At 44.1% G+C, this 20,149-nt stretch overlaps 2 protein-coding genes across 2 annotated transcripts in view; one reads left to right on the forward strand and one right to left on the reverse strand.

Annotated features, from left to right (window-relative positions):
* NPTN (neuroplastin) overlaps nt 1-6,686 on the forward strand; it is a 102,295-nt gene extending 95,609 nt beyond the window's left edge. Inside the window, 3 exon segments of the mRNA XM_077827906.1 lie at nt 4,084-4,105; nt 4,947-5,023; nt 5,634-6,686. Coding sequence (XP_077684032.1) covers nt 4,084-4,105; nt 4,947-5,007 — 83 coding nt within the window. The 3' untranslated portion in view covers nt 5,008-5,023; nt 5,634-6,686.
* Nucleotides 6,687-6,751: 65 nt separating this feature from the next.
* Nucleotides 6,752-20,149, reverse strand: part of REC114 (REC114 meiotic recombination protein) — a 136,507-nt gene continuing 123,109 nt past the window's right edge. Inside the window, exon 7 of the mRNA XM_077828836.1 lies at nt 6,752-6,916. Coding sequence (XP_077684962.1) covers nt 6,752-6,916 — 165 coding nt within the window. The remainder of the gene's footprint in view (nt 6,917-20,149) is intronic.

The following is a 20,149-nucleotide window of genomic DNA, read 5'->3' on the forward strand; positions in this document are numbered from 1 at the left end:
GATTGTTTGCTTTTTTGGTACATGAACTCTTCACTAATATGCACGTTTTATGCAGCCCATGAGTCCCTTATCCCATTTTCCTACTGGTCATGTAGCATGATAGAAAAATAGCATTAAAACCATTCCTATTGCAAATTTGGGACTTAGTGGTTATAAATGTTGCCTCTAAATCTTTGTGTATAACAAAAGCCCTTGACAGTTAATAAGAAGGGTTTTAACTCACAGCTCTTCTAAAGCTTGCATATCTCCAAAAAATTACTAGTTTTTAAGAACACAGTATCATCCTGCATTTTGGAAGTCATCAGATCATCTTGAATACTGATCGTGCTTTTTGGGAACCTGAAGAATAAAATACAAAAACTTAATATTGGACAAATAAAGTCTAAAACTCTTCTCACTGATAAAGTTCTCTGGAAGTAGAATGTTCAAATTTCCCTTGAGATTGTTTTGCTTTTATTTCTCTTTCTGGAGAGGCAAAATATTAAACTAGCTTTACACTTAGGTGCTGGTTTTTGTAGCAATTTTACAGAGCTGCTATAAAGTGTTATAAGCAGTTCCATTATAAAACCAGACTTCCAAGTGGCTTAGAATGGCCATTTTAAAAGAAGGGGGAAAAAAAAGTCCTTGAGTTGAAACTTGGCATAAGCCTGGGCCGTGAGTATTTAGCTGAAGTGGGGTAAGCGAGCAGAATTGACTGCTGCCCTGTGACTCTGGTCTATCTGGCAAATGTTCATCTCTTATGCTGCTGCTTCTCTCTGAAACTTCACTTCAGTGAAACATTGAACTGAGACTTACATTAGGTAAAGGGATATTCAGCAGCAAAATGGACTTTGGGGGAGAAAAATATTTACTTATGCTGTAAACTTTTTTTTTAAATCCACTTCTGAAAATTAGTTCTCAATGACCCCGGGAGTAATTTAAAAAAAAAAAGTTATTCCTACTAGGAAACTAGATACTGAGCACGTCAGAAATGTTAAATTTATGATGTCCATGTTACAGTAGCATCATAACGGGCCACACAAAGTATTAATCCAGGACAAAAAATGGTGGTATAGTGTGATTGTTCCAAAGGACCCAAATTCTGTGCTGTTAACATACTTCCCTTAAACACACACAATAACTGGGTAATATGAGAAATTAAATGAAAAAAGTAGAATTAGAATTAAATTAATGTTGACAGTGACAAGCAAGGAAATTAGAACTGAATGGTATTAGTTTCTCTACTCATCCTGCATACTACAAATGACCCCAAACACTGTTAGCCATGTACACTGCAATGTGAAGGAGGGCTAGTTAAGTATAGATACTAGAGGTTGTAAACTTTTCAGTTTCGGAATACACTATTTCAGGGCAACGTTAAGTAGATAATCACTTTACCTACAAGCAAGGTTTGTTGTTAATCTTGCATTATATAAACAATGATTCACAGAATCTGCTGATCCTCCAAATTAAAAAGCAAATTCCTAAAGAGTGAGGGGTGTAGTGCAGTTAGCTTGTACAACTGAAGACTGAGTCACAGTATTTCAAGAGCCTAGCACAGTACTGATCATCTGCACACATTTGAATGGAATGAAGAGACATGTTCACATCTTCTCTGACTATTGGTTTCAAATACTAGTGAGTTAGAGACAGTCAGTTACTAGAGCAGGCCGTCTGGCATGAGGGATTTGGGTTATATTGATATTTATCGGTTACTATGACTTCTTTTTTTTCCCCCCTCAATTGCATCATACCCTTAAAAAAATGGTGGTAAGTGAGAGATCTGCATGCTTTGGAGTTTGTTAATCTCCGCTTCAGTCTATACGATGCACAGTTCATAATGTTAACACTTTTCTTAAAGTTTCTTCATTCACGTTCACAACTAATTTGGATTTCAGTTTGCTGTTTTTAATCTTGATTTACTCTTAATTTTGTACTTATTTTTCTGTAGTTCTGTCCCCCCCGGGGCGATTTTTTCATTAGGGTTTTGGTCTTTTGTCTGTACTGTATTGTACTGTACTGGGGAAGATTTTGTAGCAGTTAAATGGCTGACCAAGAAGCTAGTGACATAAAGGCATTTTCTTTCATTTTGTTTTATATTGAACCTATAGAATTTAGATGGGTGGTGGGAGGAAGCGATCAGTCTCCAAATTTATGCTTAACTGTAACTATTCTTACAGGCACAGCTCCTATAGTTATTAGATCTTTGCTAGGACAAGACCCACTGGTAGCCTTTGTAAGTCAGAAAAATGTTAGACTAACAAAACTATTCATCTGGAATCTGCATCCATGCTACATGTATTTTAGTTAAGATCACAGAATGGTTACCATAACAAGAGATGGCTTGCATCCTATTAGTATAGTTTTATGTTTCTGAAGTCTAACAAAACTCCCAGAGATGTTCATTATATTGGTAGAAGGCTGAGATGACAGTCTTGAAGTAGAATGTCTGCTTTCATATGGCATTACTAACCAATACTAATCCATACAAAAAACAAAACCTAAGGACTCACTGATGTCTGTCCGATTCCATTAAAAGGTTCCCAAATAGTGTGTAGTTTAGTTTGTAGAGTATGTAGCATCATCTGTTTTGAAATCTTTTAGGAATTGAAGATGTTTGTGGAGGCAGGACTTAGTTTTATTCTACTGTGCTTTGTGTTTCAGTTCCTGGATGTGTCTCTGTATATCTCCACTGTATATACAGCACATTGATGTCTGGTTGTCCTTACTAGTCCTAGTTTTCTCTGTACCGTGTCTTGATAGTGTATTGTTGCTAGTGATGGACTTCTGTGGACACTGGTGTATCGCTAGTGTGTTACTTTGGTTGCAAAGCTGTTGGTTTGTGGTTAGTTCTTTATTTTTTTGAAATATTTTTTTGTTCCAGTCACTGTTTGTGCTGGCAGTGGCTTTGCCTATCCGTTGCCTTGAAGGTACAGGTGGAGTAATGTCCTATTTTTGACAGACATTACTCCTAGTGTGTGCTCATGCAGATGCCTACACTGTTAAGACTGTAATTTCCATAACTGCTTCATGTGCACTAAGCCCCCTTGTGGAATCCTGCTGAGAGTTTCTTAAAGGAGTCAGTGAAAAAAATCATCAAACCTTTAAAAAAAAAAAAAAGTTGAGATGCTTAAAACAATGGATTAGCAATTGCTCCCCAACAGTAGTTCTACAAGGAGCAGTAACACAACTTTGTGGATTAATTTTTATGACACTGTGTACCCAATTACTATTCTCTATAGTGCAGCCTGAGGGCAAAATAAGGCATTTATAAATCCTAAAGAATAAAATGTTAATGAAAGCATATGTTGAAACATCACAAATTATTTGATTTTTTTCCAATTTCTAAATGATATATAACTTTTTTCTGGTGTTTTTGCCAAGAGACACAGGCAGATCAGAGCTGTCAGTCTGCTGTAGCTGAAGTCTGTTGTCTCTAGGGGAGTTGCAACACCATTTAACTTTTCCTGGTATTTTACATGAGTCTTGTCCTGATACACACATGCACAGTGCTTGCTGCTATGCAAGGGAGTGCACTTGTTTATAACGTCACATTAAAATATTGCTGCTTCTACCTCCCCCAAAACTGGTTCAATGTGAATCTGGAAAAATGGAATATGAAATAGGTTGTATAATCCTTGGGGGAGAAGAGATGGTATATACCTTTTGCGTATATACTGCTATTTGTCCATCAAGAGTTGACGAATGTGTATTTAAAAACAAAGTTAATGCAAGAAAACAAACAGCAGGATTTTACAACTGAAATGTTGGTTTGTCTTCTCATCTAATTTATAAGATTGAACCACTGGAACTTGGGGACAAGATGAGTATGACCATATTGCAACAATCTGTCCGCTACAGTTGCAGTTCTTCATGACGAGCATTCAAAGTGTTAACTCAAACCATTGAAACAACATACTTGCCATTTAAAACTTGAATCCAGAAAAATAACTTCATGAACCTTTGCACTACCAAGTGGAATGGCCTTTAATGCATAATAGATCAATTTGCTGTTCACTGTCGAGCTAGAGTTTAATATAGAATCTGACTGCACTCTTTCCTTCCTTTGTCTTTCATTGGATCACAATGGAACTCTTGCTGCAGACGACGAACCAGCTGGGCCAATGTAAGTACTTTTATCTGAATTTCTTAAGATAGTTTTATCTAGTTCAGTCATTATTACTAAATTTGTAGCCTAAAATTGCTTAGTTGAAGAGCTTGATGGCTTACGGGATTTTGTAGTGCATGAAACCTAGATTTAGGTATGATAGCAATTACTATTTGTATTGTAGTACTCAGTTTCTGATGGGGATTGGAGTATTGTGCTAGATGGTATTTAAGCAAATAAGAAAATACTTCCTGCCCCAAAGAGCCTGTGGGTTAAGGCCATCTACTTTAGTGTTCCTTCCCAGGCCAGGAAAAGCTATACAAATTCAAGTGGATGTGAGAGGTATGAAGGGCTTAGTCACACAGCTTGACAAATACAGGAAAAATATTTGCAAATATCCTTACTAATAAAACCTGCTGATTTTCACTGGTATTTGTGCCCCCAACGCTTTTTCTTGCTTATTCATGACCATTTGGATGAGGGAGATTATATTTGCAAGAACCTTCCTGCAAAAGCAAGTGTCAGTGGAAGCAAATATTCACAAGATTGTTCAAGACAGAAGAGCTCTCCTGGCCCTTACCTTGAATGACTTAGAGAGACATGGTGGGTGAGGTAATATCTTTTATTAGACCAACTTCTGTTGGTGAGGGACAAGCTTGTGTGCTCTGTATAAGCTCGAAAGCTTGTCTCTCTCACCAACAGAAACTGGTCCAATAAAAGGTATTACTTCACCCATCTTGTCTTTGTAATGTTCTGGGACCACCATGGCTACAACACTGCATACTGTGAGTGACTTGTCTCTTAACCACGCTGCTGTTACATTTTCAACAATTTTGATGTGACTTTTTTCCCTCTAAAGGAAAAGCAACTCTACAAACAATCACAAAGATAAAAACTTACGCCAGAGAAACACAAATTAAAAATAATGCGTGTAATGTAAGTATGACTTTAGATGTTTAAAAAATATTCTTACTATTTAAGCACTTCTATTCTTTCAGTAAGGTGTAACTAAAAATGTAAAGAATAATCAAAAAATACTGATCGAACAAGCCATGTGTAGGTATTTCAGTGTATTGCAAAGCTATCTGAAACTGTTTTGAATAAAGCATTTCTACTGAACTCTTCCATACACTGCTGAAAAGGATACACTACCCAAGAATTTTTATAAAAGATCCCTGCCATAATAGGTTAGGCACAGTAGTTAGTGCATATTCACAGAACTCTAGTCAAATTCTAACATGATTCTTACCTGTGCAGCACTTACGGCTTCAGCAGCAAAGTAAATCTTAACACAAGCACACCCACCCACCCTGAAGGATAATTTCTGCAGATTTTATACCATAAAAGTGAATTTGCTTGCTAGGTGTAAGCAGTTCTAGGATATGGTATGAAACTGATGTTTTTAGGTTGAATCAAAAATAGACAAGCCTTTATCTTAATAGCAAATCTGACAGCAGTTTTATGATGTGCATTATGGCATACTGTAATCAGGGTGGCATTAATCATTGACTAATACCTTTTGTTCTCAATTCTTTTTTTCCCACAGAGCTTTAAGTTTCTGAGAGACTGATGGCAATATAACCTGCTAAATTAATGGTTGGAACTCTTGGTTCTAGAACTCCAGTTCTATTTGATTTTTCCTTTCAAGTGAGCAACAATATGACTGTCTATAAAAGCATGCCTTATTTAGCCTGTCCTGTAAGGATGACGTACCCAGACACATTTTAACAATGCTTTAGTGTAGAAGGTGTAAACTATTTTGGGCTTGATGTGCTGTGAATGTTGCTTTTTTCCTTTATGGTATATAAACATTAGAAGTAAGGTCAAATCATGCATGCACCATTTTTTACTTTCTTAATGTAGCTCTTAAATTGGCAAAGCTCTAAAATGCACTGCTGCCATCTAGTGATAACTTTTTGTAAAGTACAGCAAAACCTAAAAATATATACCGTATATATTTATATTTTTGGGGAAGAGGAAAACCAAAATACAGTAAGTGTTTCATTTTTAAATTGCTGATATTCATTCCTTATATTGTATGTCTGAGAGATGAGAGAATTATACTGTTCTGGTACTTAAAGAGGAGTAATATAAATTGAAATTATTTTAAGGGCTTAACCTATATAGAAAGATTTGGGTGTCCTATAATCAAAGACTTTAAAAGCTGGAACAGTCCAACAAGTGGTGATGAATTGTAGTACAAACTTCAGTTTATAAATATATATGATGGCTTTTTAAGTGATTTTTTGTTTGTTTGTTTGTTGTATCATGTAAATTCTCAAATCCTTTTGCACTGATGTGTTCAACATATTCTTGTACATTCAATTCAGGCAACTTTTATAATTTACTTTTTTGTTTTAAATGACGTTGAAATGTTACAGCATGGTGATATTCTATGCAACTAGTAATACTCTTCAGTTTGACACTGTAATTTCTCATGTTGATTTAAAGATTGATTGTAGAATTAGACCTTACAGGGTTCTCATGCCGTGCATAACTGTAGATGCATGAACTTGTGTTCTGTGTATTTGTTGAAGTGCAATGATGTATAAAAAGTGGATTCACCTGTTTTTAAAAATAAAACACTGACCAAAAAAAATCAGATTTTCTCAAATTTGTATCCACTCTACTTGTTATTACCTGAAATACAGAATTAACATTTCCTCAACCTTCTGTCAGTTTTTTCAACTCCTTCTCCACTTCTTCCACAAATGCTGGGAAATTCTGATCCATGAGACATAGGCGAATAAAAGGTCCTAATTCTTCAGCAGTCCACACGGAATGCTGATATGCAAGGGGGAGCTCAAATGTTGATGATTTCAGCACAGACTGCAAAAGCAAAGGCAAAGGTGATTTTATTTAAGGTGCATTGTCAGTGCAATTGAGTATGTTTTTTAAAGTAGCGTTCATGAGTCCACAGATATGCTTGTTTTACTACACATGCACGCTAAAAATCTACATGGCACCTGTTCATTACAAGTATAACAGTCCAACTAGGTCAGATCTTTCTTTTATGTTAATTGCTAACACGTTAAAAAAGACAAATCTACTGTTTTTGCTTGCTATGGTCTAACATCTAAATACTAGCCTATTTCAGATGGAGTCACTGTTTTAAAGTATTTTCCAAACAATAGCATTTAATGTATGTTTGACCTCTGCACACAAGAAGAGATATTTGCACCCTTTTCCTTCATGGCTAGTCTTTCTCTGACCTCTTTCCAATCTCTTTTCCCTAAGTCAGGAACTCAGAAATTAGGAAATGCCAGTTTTACAGTTGCAACCTTATTTCCGCCACCTGTATGTCCATCCTGTACACTGAATGAGGCAAGGATTCTATTCTTATCTGTTGCAGAGCTTGCCAGGCCAATTTGTGGCAGCCTCATCAGCAAAGTGCACAGCCTTCAGACCACTATCAAATCTGGTCAGAGAGTAGTCATCAGTGAGGTGTGACATAATCTGTCTTTGGCCCTAGTTGCATGTGGGGATCCTTGCGCTAGACCTAGCTACGAAGGCTGGCTGCACGTTGACCCTTGCCCCTTCGAAATCAATTCAGAAGTGCCTGTGAGCGGCTTGGTAGGGTCCGTTATAAGAGACTGGTTTCTGATATCAGTTGCAGACCATTCTTCACACTACCTCGATGTTGCAGAGAAATCTGGGCAGGGTAAGTGGGCCCACAAACAGGTGCCTCCATGACTAGTGCACTCCTGGATGGTCAAAGAGGTTGGTGTATACTGATAGGCTCAGGTTTTCCCTGATCTTCTCAATCATTCTGGCTGCAGCATCCTCATAACAGATGTCTGGAGGAGTGATGTTGCTTAACACAGGGAGCCACAGTACTGATGTGGGTCGAATCGTCCCAGTTATGATGCACAGGGTTGAGTGTAGTTGTGTGCCAGCCAATTTGATCTGAGATGAATGGAGCCAGAGTGGAGCGCAGCATTCTGCTGCAGAGGAAGAGGGGGCTGAGATGGATGATCAGAGTTTAAGCGTTTGCTCTCTATAAAGTGCCAGCCAATTTGCTTAGAAGGCTGTTATGCATCCTTACCTTAGCAGCAGTTTTCCTCAGGGGTTTAAGATATGTGAGACATCTATCTAGGTTTACTTTGAAGTAGAGTGAGTGGGATTCATGTTTCAGGTGAGGTCCACTGAGAAAGATATTTAGTTCCTGGCCTGCTCTGGTGTTGTAAACATGGAATACACTCAAAACTGTTCTGCTCACACTGAGTTGTAAATGCCACCGACTACTATCTTGCCATCTTAAGTCAGCATTTAGGGCATCTTCGAGTTCTGGGAATGATCTTGCTTGGATGCCTAAGCAAATGCCTTCATCTGCATACAGGAGCACACAGTACTGGGTGAGTGGAATGTCATTCATGTACAGTTTGAAAAGCGTTGGTGCCAGCACACAGCCTTGAGGTAGGACCATTGGTTTGTCTTTTCCATGTGATAACTCTATCTCCCATGTGCATTCGGAAACATCTGTTGCAGAGGTCAGTGATGTTGATTATCCATGCTGGCAGTGCTCTTGATAATTTGACTAAGATTAGTGGCTCTCAACCTTTCCAGACTACTGTACCCTTTTCAGGAGTCTGATTTGTCTTGTGTACCCCTAAGTTACAACTCACTTAAAAATTACTTGCTTACAAAATCAGACATAAAAATATAGAAGTGTCACAGAACCCTATGACTGAAAAAATTGTTTATTTACTCATTTTTACCATATAAATATTGTACTTACATTTCAGTGTATGGTATATAGAGCAGTATAAACAAGTCATTGTCTGTATAAAATTTTAGTTTGTACCGACTTCACCGTTGCTTTTTCTGTAGCCTGTTGTAAAACTAGGCAAATATCTAGATTCACCCCTTGGAAAACTGCTGTGTACCCCAGGGGGAACGTGTACCCCTGGTTGATAACCACTGTGCCAGACCATGTCATATGCTGCTGTCAGGTCCAGAAATATAGCTCCCGTCTTTGGGTTTTTTCTGAAAACCATTTTTAATTAATGTTTTCAAAGCTAGCACTTGATCACAGGTACTTCAAACTCTCTGAAAACTTGCTTGCTTGACACAGAGTATTGACTCCACAAGGAGTCTATGGATTCTAGATTGTATGGGGGGAAAAAAAGTCTAATTACATGATTCTGTACTATCAGTTCATGTGTACAAGGGTGTAAGATGAAGGCTGCCTGGCAAGCCATAAATCTGGCATTTCCTAGCCTTTGAGTGCTTGACTCTGCAGCCTAAATAATATCTCAACAGCTATTTTTTTTTTAAGGTAACTTTTCTTTTAAAAAAGCCTAGCACAATTTACTACAATAATAATAATAATAATAATAATGACAAACAAAAAAATCATAACAGCAATAGTATTACACAGCTGGCAGCAGAAGGCGACTGCTATTCCTGGAAGGGTCCAGAAGGGAAAGAATCAGCAACTGGCACTATGTGCTGCATTGGAGGGCACTGGCCCACCTCCCTCCAGCAGGAGGTGGGGGCTCCTGTCCCATGTGGTGATGCCAGAGGGGAGTGTGAGGCCATGTGTCAGGTCTAGGGAGCGGTATGGAGGAGGCAGCTCCCAGGATTCCCTGTGCTCTTACTATTTTGGCAGCAGCTGTTTTAAAACGTTCATGTTCAATTATTTTGGGATGCTGACAAAACTTCCTGAGGAACGCAAGTCACTGTGGGGGAAATGGCAATTTGACCATTTACATCTCAACCAAATGGGAACAGATTTTCCTGGGGCAAAGAAAAGACACTTCTGACACCAGAGCTTTCTAAACTGTAAGTGCCTGCTGCAAACAATACAGGTGCTAGAGCTTTGCAAGCATCTTTTATAATGGAGAATATTATGCAACCTAAATACCAGGGTCACTGCCAGCATCCTCTCTAATGAAGAAAGGACAGGCAAGGGGAAAAAAAGGGTTATGTTGTATTATTTATACACCAGGAACGTATACGCTTGTTCTGAGTTCCAGATGGAGGTAAGAGGCAGACAACTTGAAAGCCTGTGGGTGAAGATAAAAGGGTGGAAGGTGGTGGATGAGGCATTTCTAGAACAAATACAGAAATAGCCAAAACCCAAGAGTTGCTAGCCAAGGGGGATTTTACCCCAACAGCTGTTTGACCAGTAATACTGCAAAACACAAAATGTCCAGTAAGTTCTTGGAATGTACTGGGGATGACTTGTTTCAGAAGGTGAGGGAGGCAGCCATTTTATACTTGATTGTGACTAACGGGGGAATTGGTTACAAATCTGAAGGTAGGAGGCAACTTGGGTGAAAGTGATCATGAAATGATATAATAATGTAATCTAAGAAAGGAAGGAGAGAAGATAGAAAAATAAAAAGGCAGAGACTTCAAAAAAGCAGACTTGAATAAACTCAGACCTGGTAGGTAAGGTCCCATAGGAAGCAAATCTAAAGGGAAAAAGGAGGCAAATCTAAAGGGAAAAAGGAGTTCAGGAGAGCTGGCTGTTTCCCAAAGAGATATTAAAAGCACAAAAGCAATGTATCCTGATGCAAAGAAGAATAAGAGGCCTTTATGACTCTGTCAGGTCATTAAAGAGCTCCTGATGATCAAAGAGGAATCTTACGAAATGTGGAACTATGGATGAATTGCTAAGGATGAATACAAAAGAACAGCACAAGTATGTAGGGACTAAATCAAAAAGTCTAAGGCACAAAATGAGTTACACTCAAAAGAGACATAAAAGGTAATATGAGGTTCTATAAATATATTAGGAGCAAGAGCCAAAGGAAAGTGCAGATTCATAGATTCATAGATATTTAGGTCAGAAGGGACCATTATGATCATCTAGTCTGACCTCCTGCACAACGCAGGCCACAGAATTTCACCCACCACTCCTACAAAAAAAACCTCACACCTATATCTGTGCTATTGAAGTCCTCAAATTGTAGTTTAAAGACCTCAAGGAGCAGAGAATCCTCCAGCAAGTGACCCGTGCCCCATGCTACAGAGGAAGGCGAAAAACCTCCAGGGCCTCTTCCAATCTGCCCTGGAGGAAAATTCCTTCCCGACCCCAAATATGGCGATCAGCTAAACCCTGAGCATATGGGCAAGATTCATCAGCCAGATACTACAGAAAATTCTTTCCCAGGTAACTTGGATCTTACCCCATCTAAAATCCATCACAGGCCATTGGGCCTATTTACCATGAATATTTAATTACCAAAACCATGTTATCCCATCATACCATCTCCTCCATAAACTTATCGAGTTTAATCTTAAAGCAAGATAGATCTTTTGCCCCCACTACTTCCCTCGGAAGGCTATTCCAAAACTTCACTCCTCTGATGGTTAGAAACCTTCGTCTAATTTCTAATCTAAATTTCCTAGTGGCCAGTTTATATCCATTTGTTCTTGTGTCCACATTGGTACTGAGTTTAAATAATTCCTCTCCCTCTCTGGTATTTATCCCTCTGATATATTTATAGAGAGCAATCATATCTCCCCTCAGCCTTCTTTTAGTTAGGCTAAACAAGCCAAGCTCCCTGAGTCTCCTTTCATAAGACAAGTTTTCCATTCCTCGGATCATCCTAGTAGCCCTTCTCTGTACCTGTTCCAGTTTGAATTCATCCTTCTTAAACATGGGAGACCAGAACTGCACATTCCTCCTGAGGTCCCTTCCAACCCTGATATTCTATGATTCTATATCTTCCCTCAACCTTCTTTTGATTAGGCTAAACAAGCCAAGCTTCTTGAGTCTCCTTTCATAAGACAGGTTTTCCATTCCTCAGATCATCCTAGTAGCCCTTCTCTGTACCTGTTCCAGTTTGAATTCATCCTTCTTAAACATGGGAGACCAGAACTGCACACAGTACTCCAGGTGAGGTCTCACCAGTGCCTTATATAACGGTACTAAAACCTCCTTATCCCTACTGGAAATACCTCTCCTGATGCATCCCAAGACGACATTAGCTTTTTTCACAGCCATATCACATTGGCAGCTCATAGTCATCCTATGATCAACCAATACTCCAAGGTCCTTTTCCTCCTCCGTTACTTCTAGTTGATGCGTTCCTAGCTTATAACTAAAATTCTTGTTATTAATCCCTAAATGCATGACCTTACACTTCTCACTATTAAATTTCATCCTATTCCTATTACTCCAGTTTACAAGGTCATCCAGATCCTCCTGTAGGGTATCCCTGTCCTTCTCTAAATTAGCAATACCTCCCAGCTTTGTATCATCTGCAAACTTTAGTAGCACACTCCCACTTTTTGTGCCCAGGTCAGTAATAAAAAGATTAAATAAGATTGGTCCCAAAACCGATCCCTGAGGAACTCCACTGGTAACCTCCCTCCAACTTGACAGTTCACCTTTCAGTAGGACCCGTTGTAGTCTCCCCTTTAACCAATTCCCTATCCACCTTTCAATATTCCTATTGATGCCCATCTTATCCAATTTAACTAATAATTCCCCATGTGGCACCGTATCAAACGCCTTACTAAAATCTAAGTAAATTAGATCCACTGCGTTTCCTTTATCTAAAAAATCTGTTACTTTCTCAAAGAAGGAGATCAGGTTGGTTTGGCACGATCTACCTTTTGTAAAACCATGTTGTATTTTGTCCCATTTACCATTGACTTCAATGTCCTTAACTACCTTCTCCTTCAAAATTTTTTCCAAGACCTTGCATACTACAGATGTCAAACTAACAGGCCTATAATTACTTGGATCACTTTTTTTCCCTTTCTTAAAAATAGGAACTATGTTAGCAATCCTCCAATCATACGGTACAACCCCTGAGTTTACAGATTCATTAAAAATTCTTGCTAATGCAGATCTACTACTTAATAGGGAAGGACAGCTAATAACAGATGATATCAAGGAAGCTCAAGTGTTTAATGCCTATTTTGCTTCAGTCTCCACTGAAAAGATTGTGACCAGATGCTTAACACAATTAATAGTAATAACAAGGGGGAAGGATTATGAGCTAAAATAGGGGAAAAAACAGGTTAAATATTTACCCTAATGTACTTACAGAACTAGGTGAAGCAATCTTTAAAAAGGGGAACAAAAGGGACCTGGGGAATTAGACCAGTCAGCCCAACTCTGATATCTGTAAAGGCACTGGAACAAATTACTAAACAAACTGTTTGCATGCACCTAAAGGATAACAGGGTTATAAGTAATAGCCAACATGGATTTGTCAAGAACCAGTCATGCCAAACAAACCTAATTTCCTTCTTTGACATGGTTACTGGCATAGTGGATGGGGGGAAGCAGTAGACATGACACCTTGATTTTAGTAAGGCTTTTTAGACCCAGGCCCACATGGCATTTTCATAAGCAAACTAGGGAAATGTAGTCTAGATCAGCGGTTCTCAAACTATGGGGCAGGCCTTCCACGGGAGGCGCAAGCTGTGTACTTTGTCGACCTTGAGTGGCTGGAGCTTGTGCAGAAGGACATGCATACGCAGGAAGTGGGGATAAAGGGACAGCCAGAGCCCCACCACCTGGGCTCGGGCTTTTCTTCCCCTGCCCCCACCTCAACCCCTCACCTGGAGGCAGCGGGGTGGCAGCAGCAGTGCAGAAGTAAGGGTGGTAATGGGGTGCTAAGTTTGCTGTGAAAAGTGATATTGACAAATATCACTTTTCACATTGCCACCCTTGTTTCTGTGCTGCTTCTGGTGTGGCACTGCCTTCAGAGCTGGGTGAAGGTATATATACTTGGGATGGGGTGTGTACATGACTACAGACACACAGAAGGAAAGCCCGGTCAAATAAGTTTGAGAACCATTGGTCTAGATGAAATTACTATAAGGTGGCTACATAACTAGTTGAAAGACCATATTCAAATAACGGTTATCAATTTTTGTGTTCAAACGAGGAGGATGTATCTAGTGGGGTCCTTCTGGAGTCTGTCAGTACGATTCAGTTACTTGGATAATGGAATGGAGAATATACTAATGAAATCTGTAGGTGACACCAAGCTGGGAGGAGTTGCAAGCACCTTGGAGGACAGGATTAGAATTCAAAACAACCTTGACAAATTGGAGAACTGGTCTGAAATTGACAAGATTAAATTAAAGACAAGTGCAAAATACTACACTCAGAAAGGAAAAATCAAATGCACAACTACAAAAGGGGGAATAACTGGCTAGGTGGTAGTACTGCTGAAAAGTAACTGGGCATTCCAGTAGTTCAGAAATTAGATGAGTCGTCAATATGATGCAGTTGTGAAGAAGGTTAATATTCCAAGTTGTATTAAGAGCAGTCTGGTACGTGAGACACAAGAAGTAATTGTTCTGCGCTGTCTGGCATTTGTAAGGTCTCAGTTGGAGTAGTGTGTTCAGTTTTGGGCACCAGACTTTAAGAAAGATGTGAACAAGCCAGAGTGAGTCAAAAGGAGAATTACAAAAATAAAAGGTTTAGAAAACCTGACCTATGTGCTAAGGTTAAAAAAAACTTGGCATGGGTTAGTCTTGAGAAAAGATGACTGAATAGAGACCTGATAAATCTTCAGATATGTTAAGGGCTGTTATGAAGAGGATGGTAATCAACTGTTCTCCATGTCCACTGAAGGTACAACAAGAAGTAATGGGCTTAATCTGCCCATTACTAAATCTGAGATTTAGGTTAGATATTAGGAAAAGCTATCTAACTATAAGGGTAGTTAAGTTCTGGAATAGGCTTCCAAACTCCCATCAGTGGAGTTTTTTAAGAACCAGTTAGAGCAACACCACTCAGGAATGGTGTTGTAGACTTGGTCCTGTCACTTACAGCCACATGGACTAAGGCAACTCCTCATGGTCCCTTCCAGCCTGACATTTCTGATTCTCTGAAGTCTCTTACAGTGACCTCTCCACAGATCAGCTAGTAGGAGATGCTGCTACTTGTGCCATTGTTCTCTGAATCCTCTACTCTCAAGACCAAAGATGAGGAAAATAAGAAACCAGATTTGCTCTTGCATAGCAGTACAATAAGATCCTCCCATCATTGGACTATAACTTTTAAAGAAGGAACTGCTTCATTTCAAGGGGTTTAAAAAAACAACTGTGACAGGGTCGGGCTAGATGGCTACAGGAGAGTGTTTTTTTTTTTAATAGGAGGGTAATTTTTTTATTTGCATAACACACTTACAAAGTAAAAACAGCAGCATATGCAATGTGTAACACAGCAACCAATCACAATTGTTTTCTCATTAGCTTCAGGGGAGGGAAGTGTTCAAGCTTGCCTGGGCCCAGAGCCGGGGGCTTCCTCGACTCTCGTTGTCTTCCACCCTTCCAAGTTACCTGGTGGCCCAGAGTGAGGGGGCTTCATCAACTCTCGTGGTCTTCCACCCCCTCAAGTTACCTGACGCCACGCCCGAGTGTCACCAACTATTCCCTCCTCTGAAAGCACCCAACAAGAGGGGCAGGCTGGGGGGTGGACAATCCGGGGGGGGGGGGGGGGCACGTGCACCCACGTGTGAAAGGACTCCTCTAAGGTGGTGGTGTCTGCAGCAGCAATGGCTGGGGCTGGGGTCCCTTACTCTCTCCCCCAATCAAAGGGTCAGACAAAGGGACCAGGACGGGGGCACTGAGCAGAGAACCTCGGACAGCGCTCACCGCTCCTCAAAAGCATCAAGGGAGTCAGTGGACGCCGCCCAGAGGAACTCCGCCTGGATACGTGAACGGACCGAAGATCGGAAAACGGCCCCACAGTCACAGGAAACTCCATCGGCCAACCTCCTCTCTCTGGTTTTATAGATGGCCATTTTAGCCAGGGCCAGGAGGAGGTTAACTATGGGATCCCGCGACTTTGTGAGGCCACGGATGGAGAGTGCATAAATAAAAAGGTGAGGGGAAAAATGCAACCAAAAACGTAATAGGAGATTTGGGAGGAGCTGGAACAGGGGCTGCAGCCTGGCGCACTCCAAATATATGTGCTCCAGGGTTTCCCTCACACCACAAAAGGGACAAGTATCTGGGACGGGGGTGAACCGTGCCAAGTACGTGCCCGTGCTCACAGCTCCATGAAGGAGCCGCCAACTGATGTCCCCGACGGGCCTCGGAACCAAGGTGGAATATAGGCTGGCCCACTGGGGCTGCTCACCCTCCAAAGGTGGCAGAAGGTCTCGCCACTTTGTGTCGGGGTGGGACACTAGGGTGAGGGCATGAAGGGTGTGGAATGCGAGCGTGTATAGATGTTTCCTTGGTGCGGTTTGGAAGCGTACCGGCTGCAGTTCATGCAGCCGGCTCGCAGCGAAGGGGTGAGGGGGTCGATTGGGTCTGCGGGGCAGGGGTCCAATTAAAAGGTCCGGCGGGCCTGGGGTAGAGGGTGGGCGGGGCGTGCCCTCGAGCAGGACCCGGTCGAGGTAAGCTCGAGCAGCAGGCGGCAAAGCAGCCTTCACCTCCTGAAGTATGCGCCGGGGGGTGCGAGGTCTGGAGAGCCCCATGCGCCGAGCGAGCGTCAGGGGATCCAGCCAGTCTCCCCAGTCGTAGTCCAGGGGGGTCTCCGACTCTCGTGACTTCTGACTGGATCAAGCTCTGGCGCACAGAGCAGGACTTTGCCACCTGCACACGGAGCTGGGGGTTGTGTAGCAGGGGCTCCGCGAGGAGATCTATCCCCTCGGTGGCTGCCACGGACCTGGTCGTTAAAAACAGTTTCCAAGTCCGGAGGAGGTCCTGGTAGATCGGCAGCCCGGAGAGGTCTTGCGGAAGACCTCCCGGACGGAGATAAAAGAGCTGCCAGTCATATCGGAGCCCTTGGATGCAGCGCAGGATGGCGTGCACCAGTGTGCTCCACGCCAAACTGCCTGCACCATAGAGGAGCCTTTGTAGGGCCTGGAGGCGGAAGACATGGACCTGAGTGTGTAGACACTTCAGGCCCTGTCCTCCTTCCTTCAGGGGTAGATGAAGAACCCCTACAGGGGCCCAGTGCGTTCCTGACCAAAAGCACCCCAGAATCTATGTCCGGAGGTTGGTCAGGAAACCCGTGGCTGGGACCAGGCTGTTGAGCCTGTACCAGAGCATGGACAGGACTAGTTGATTAAGCACCAGCGCTCTCCCTCGGAGGGAGAGACATCGGAGTAGTCCCCTCCATTTCCGGAGCTGCTCTATCACCACGCCCTCTAAATTTTCCCAGTTTTCCGACGGAGAAGGATGCGTGGCAGAAAGGTAAACGCCGAGGCAGAGCAGCGGACCTGCGCTCCACCAGATGGTCTGAAGCGCGGGTGGGAGGGAGCTCGCCTGCTGCCAGTCTCCTACCACCAAGCCAGAGCTCTTGACCCAGTTGACCTGGGCGGAGGAGGCTGCCGAATAGATGGCCTGGCAAGCCTCCACCTGCGCCAAGTCGCCGGGGTCCTGGATTACGAGGAGCATGTCATCAGCGTACGCCGACAGGACCAGCCGCAGCTCCGGCTCCCGCAGCACCAAACCTGTCAACTTCCTGCGGAGGAGACAGAGGAAGGGCTTGATTGCCAGAGCGTACAGCTGGCCCGAGAGGGGGTACCCCGCCGTATTCCTCGCCCGAAGCTGACCGGTTCGGTCAGGGTCCAGTTGAGCTTAACCAGACACTCTGCGGAAGCATACAGCACCCGGAGAAAACCCACAAACTGGGGTCCGAAGCCAAACGCCTGCAGAGTGCTCAGGAAGTACCCGTGGTCCACCCTATCGAACGCCTTCTCCTGATCTAGGGACAGGAGGGCGAACGACAGACAGTCTCTACGCCCAAGTTCCAAAAGGTCCCGAACCAGAAATAGGTTATCAAAGATACTGCGGTCCGGGACGGTGTAGGTCTGGTCTGGGTGGATCACGTCCGCCAGCACAGACCCTACCCGCAGCGAGATTGCTTTCGCTATGATTTTGTAGTCTGTGCTGAGGAGCGAGACGGGACGCCAATTTCGTAAATCGCAGAGGTCCCCAATCTTTGGCAATAAGGCGAGCACAGCTCGCCTGCACGAAAGAGGGAGGACCCCGCTCTGCAGAGACTCGGCCCAGACGGTGACTAGGTCTGGGCCGAGGACGTCCCAAAACACGTGGTAGAACTCCATGGTCAGCCCGTCCATACCTGGAGACTTATTAGTGGGCATACGACGGAGGGCTTCCAAGAACTCGGCCAGAGCAAGAGGCATCTCTAGCTGGTCTCGGTCGCTTGCGCTGACCGTAGGGAACTCCTCCCAAAGCACTCTGCAAGCGCTAGGGTCGGTCAGATCCGGGGAGAAAAGACTTGTGTAGAAGGTTCGGGCCCTCCCACACATTTCTGCCGGTTCCATGGGGGAGGTGCCGTCTTCTGCCAGGAGGCAAGTGACGTGTTTCTTGGCCCCCCTCGTTTTCTCCAGGGCATAGAAGAAGCGGGAGCCGCGATCCATCTCCTGAAGGAGGCGGATGCGGGATCGAACAAAGGCGCCCCGGGCCCGATGGTCCTTGAGGGCCCGGAGCTCCTCCCGCTTCTCCCGGCACGCTCCGCAGAGGAGCGGGTCTTCGGGGCTGGCGGCCAGATGCCTCTTCAGCTCTAAGACCTCCCGTTCCAACTGCTCTATCACTGCATTTCTCCGTCAGCTGGTGCCCCGGGTGTAGTAGCGGCAGAAAAGCCGGGCGCGCACCTTCCCCATGTCCCACCATCGCCGCGCCGAGGGAAAGGCACGCTGTTGCCCTTGCCCGGCCAGCCAGAATTCCCGGAAGGACGTCACGAAGCCCTCATCCTCCAACAGGCTGTTGTTAAAATGCCAATAGGCTGGCCCCGGCCTCTCCGCACAGAGGGAGGCTGTCATGGTGGCTAGGTGATGGTCAGAAAATGGGGCCAGCCGAATGCTGGAGGAGTTGGCGCGTAAGAGATGGAAGCGTGATAAATAAATGCGGTCCAACTGGGAGTGGCTCGACTGATGTGCTTCCACCCGGACAAAGGTGAACGTGGAAGTGTCATCCGGATGGTGGTCACGCCAGATGTCCACTAGGGAGTGATGTTCAACTATCTCCCAGAGGGTGTCCGCAGCGGCCAGGCACTGCTCGGTCCCCGAGCGGTCTCGTTCCTCAAGGGTGGTATTAAAATCCCCTCCCAGGACCAGGCACTCGTGAGAATCTAAGGTGATGAGGAAGGCGGACGCGTGCTGATAGAATTGCAGCCGCTCTGGGCCTGATGTCGGGGCACAGACGTTAATGAGATGAACCACGAGCACCTCTATACGGACCCGGAGATGCAACAGGCGACCCTGCATGGCCTCGGCGACCCCTAGCACCTCGGGCCGTAGGTCGGGGGAGAACAGGGTCGCCACTCTAGCCTGCCGAATCGTGGAATAGCTAAAGTAGACCCTGTCCCCCCACTCCAGCCGCCAACTGTCTTCGGCGGTCGGATCCATATGGGTTTCCTGCAGGAAAATCACAGAGTACCCTCCCTCCTGAAGGAAGGAGAGCACCTGGGACCTGCGGAGAGCCATCCTACAGCCCCGGGTGTTCAACGTTGCGATGGTGAGAGGTGTCATGGGGAGGGCCGGGGGGGATCCTCACTGGCAGGGACGCTCGCATCCACCAGCGGGCCGCGCAACAATCCTTGACCCATCCCGTAGGTGAGTAATTGGTCACGGAAGATGTGGACCCGCCAGTAGGCCACGGCATCTCGCTTCCCCGTCCCTTTACCTTCCTCCATGAGGGCCCTTGTGGCCCGGAGGATTTGAAAAAAATCCACCCATCGCTGGAGAGCAAGCTGTAGCTTGTTGTGGGAGCCACGGACATCCTCTAAAAACTTCCGCAGCGCTCCTCGCAGCTCATGGGGGAGTGGGGTTACGGTTTCCTGGTTGTTCCCCGGCTGGGCTCTTGGTGCAGCCCTGTGGCCCACTAAAACGGGCAAGCAGGGTGCGGACCCCCAACGGGGTGCCTGATGGCCTGGAGCTTCTAGGCCCACCTCAAGCCCTGGGGCAATAGGGGGCGGTGGAGGAAAAATAACAGCCCCTAATGGGTTGGGACAGGAGAACGCAAAGGCCGCTCCCTGGCGGTCATCGGTTGGAAAAGGGAAGGAGACAGCCCCGGCGGTGGCAATAACATCGTAGGAGGTAGACTGGATAGGGGTAGGGGCAGCGGCAGGGGCAGAGGCGAGGTTCTGGGTTTTGGGAGGGA

Source organism: Eretmochelys imbricata, chromosome 10, assembly GCF_965152235.1.
Source record: "Eretmochelys imbricata isolate rEreImb1 chromosome 10, rEreImb1.hap1, whole genome shotgun sequence".
Classification (NCBI taxonomy): Eukaryota; Metazoa; Chordata; order Testudines; family Cheloniidae; genus Eretmochelys; species Eretmochelys imbricata.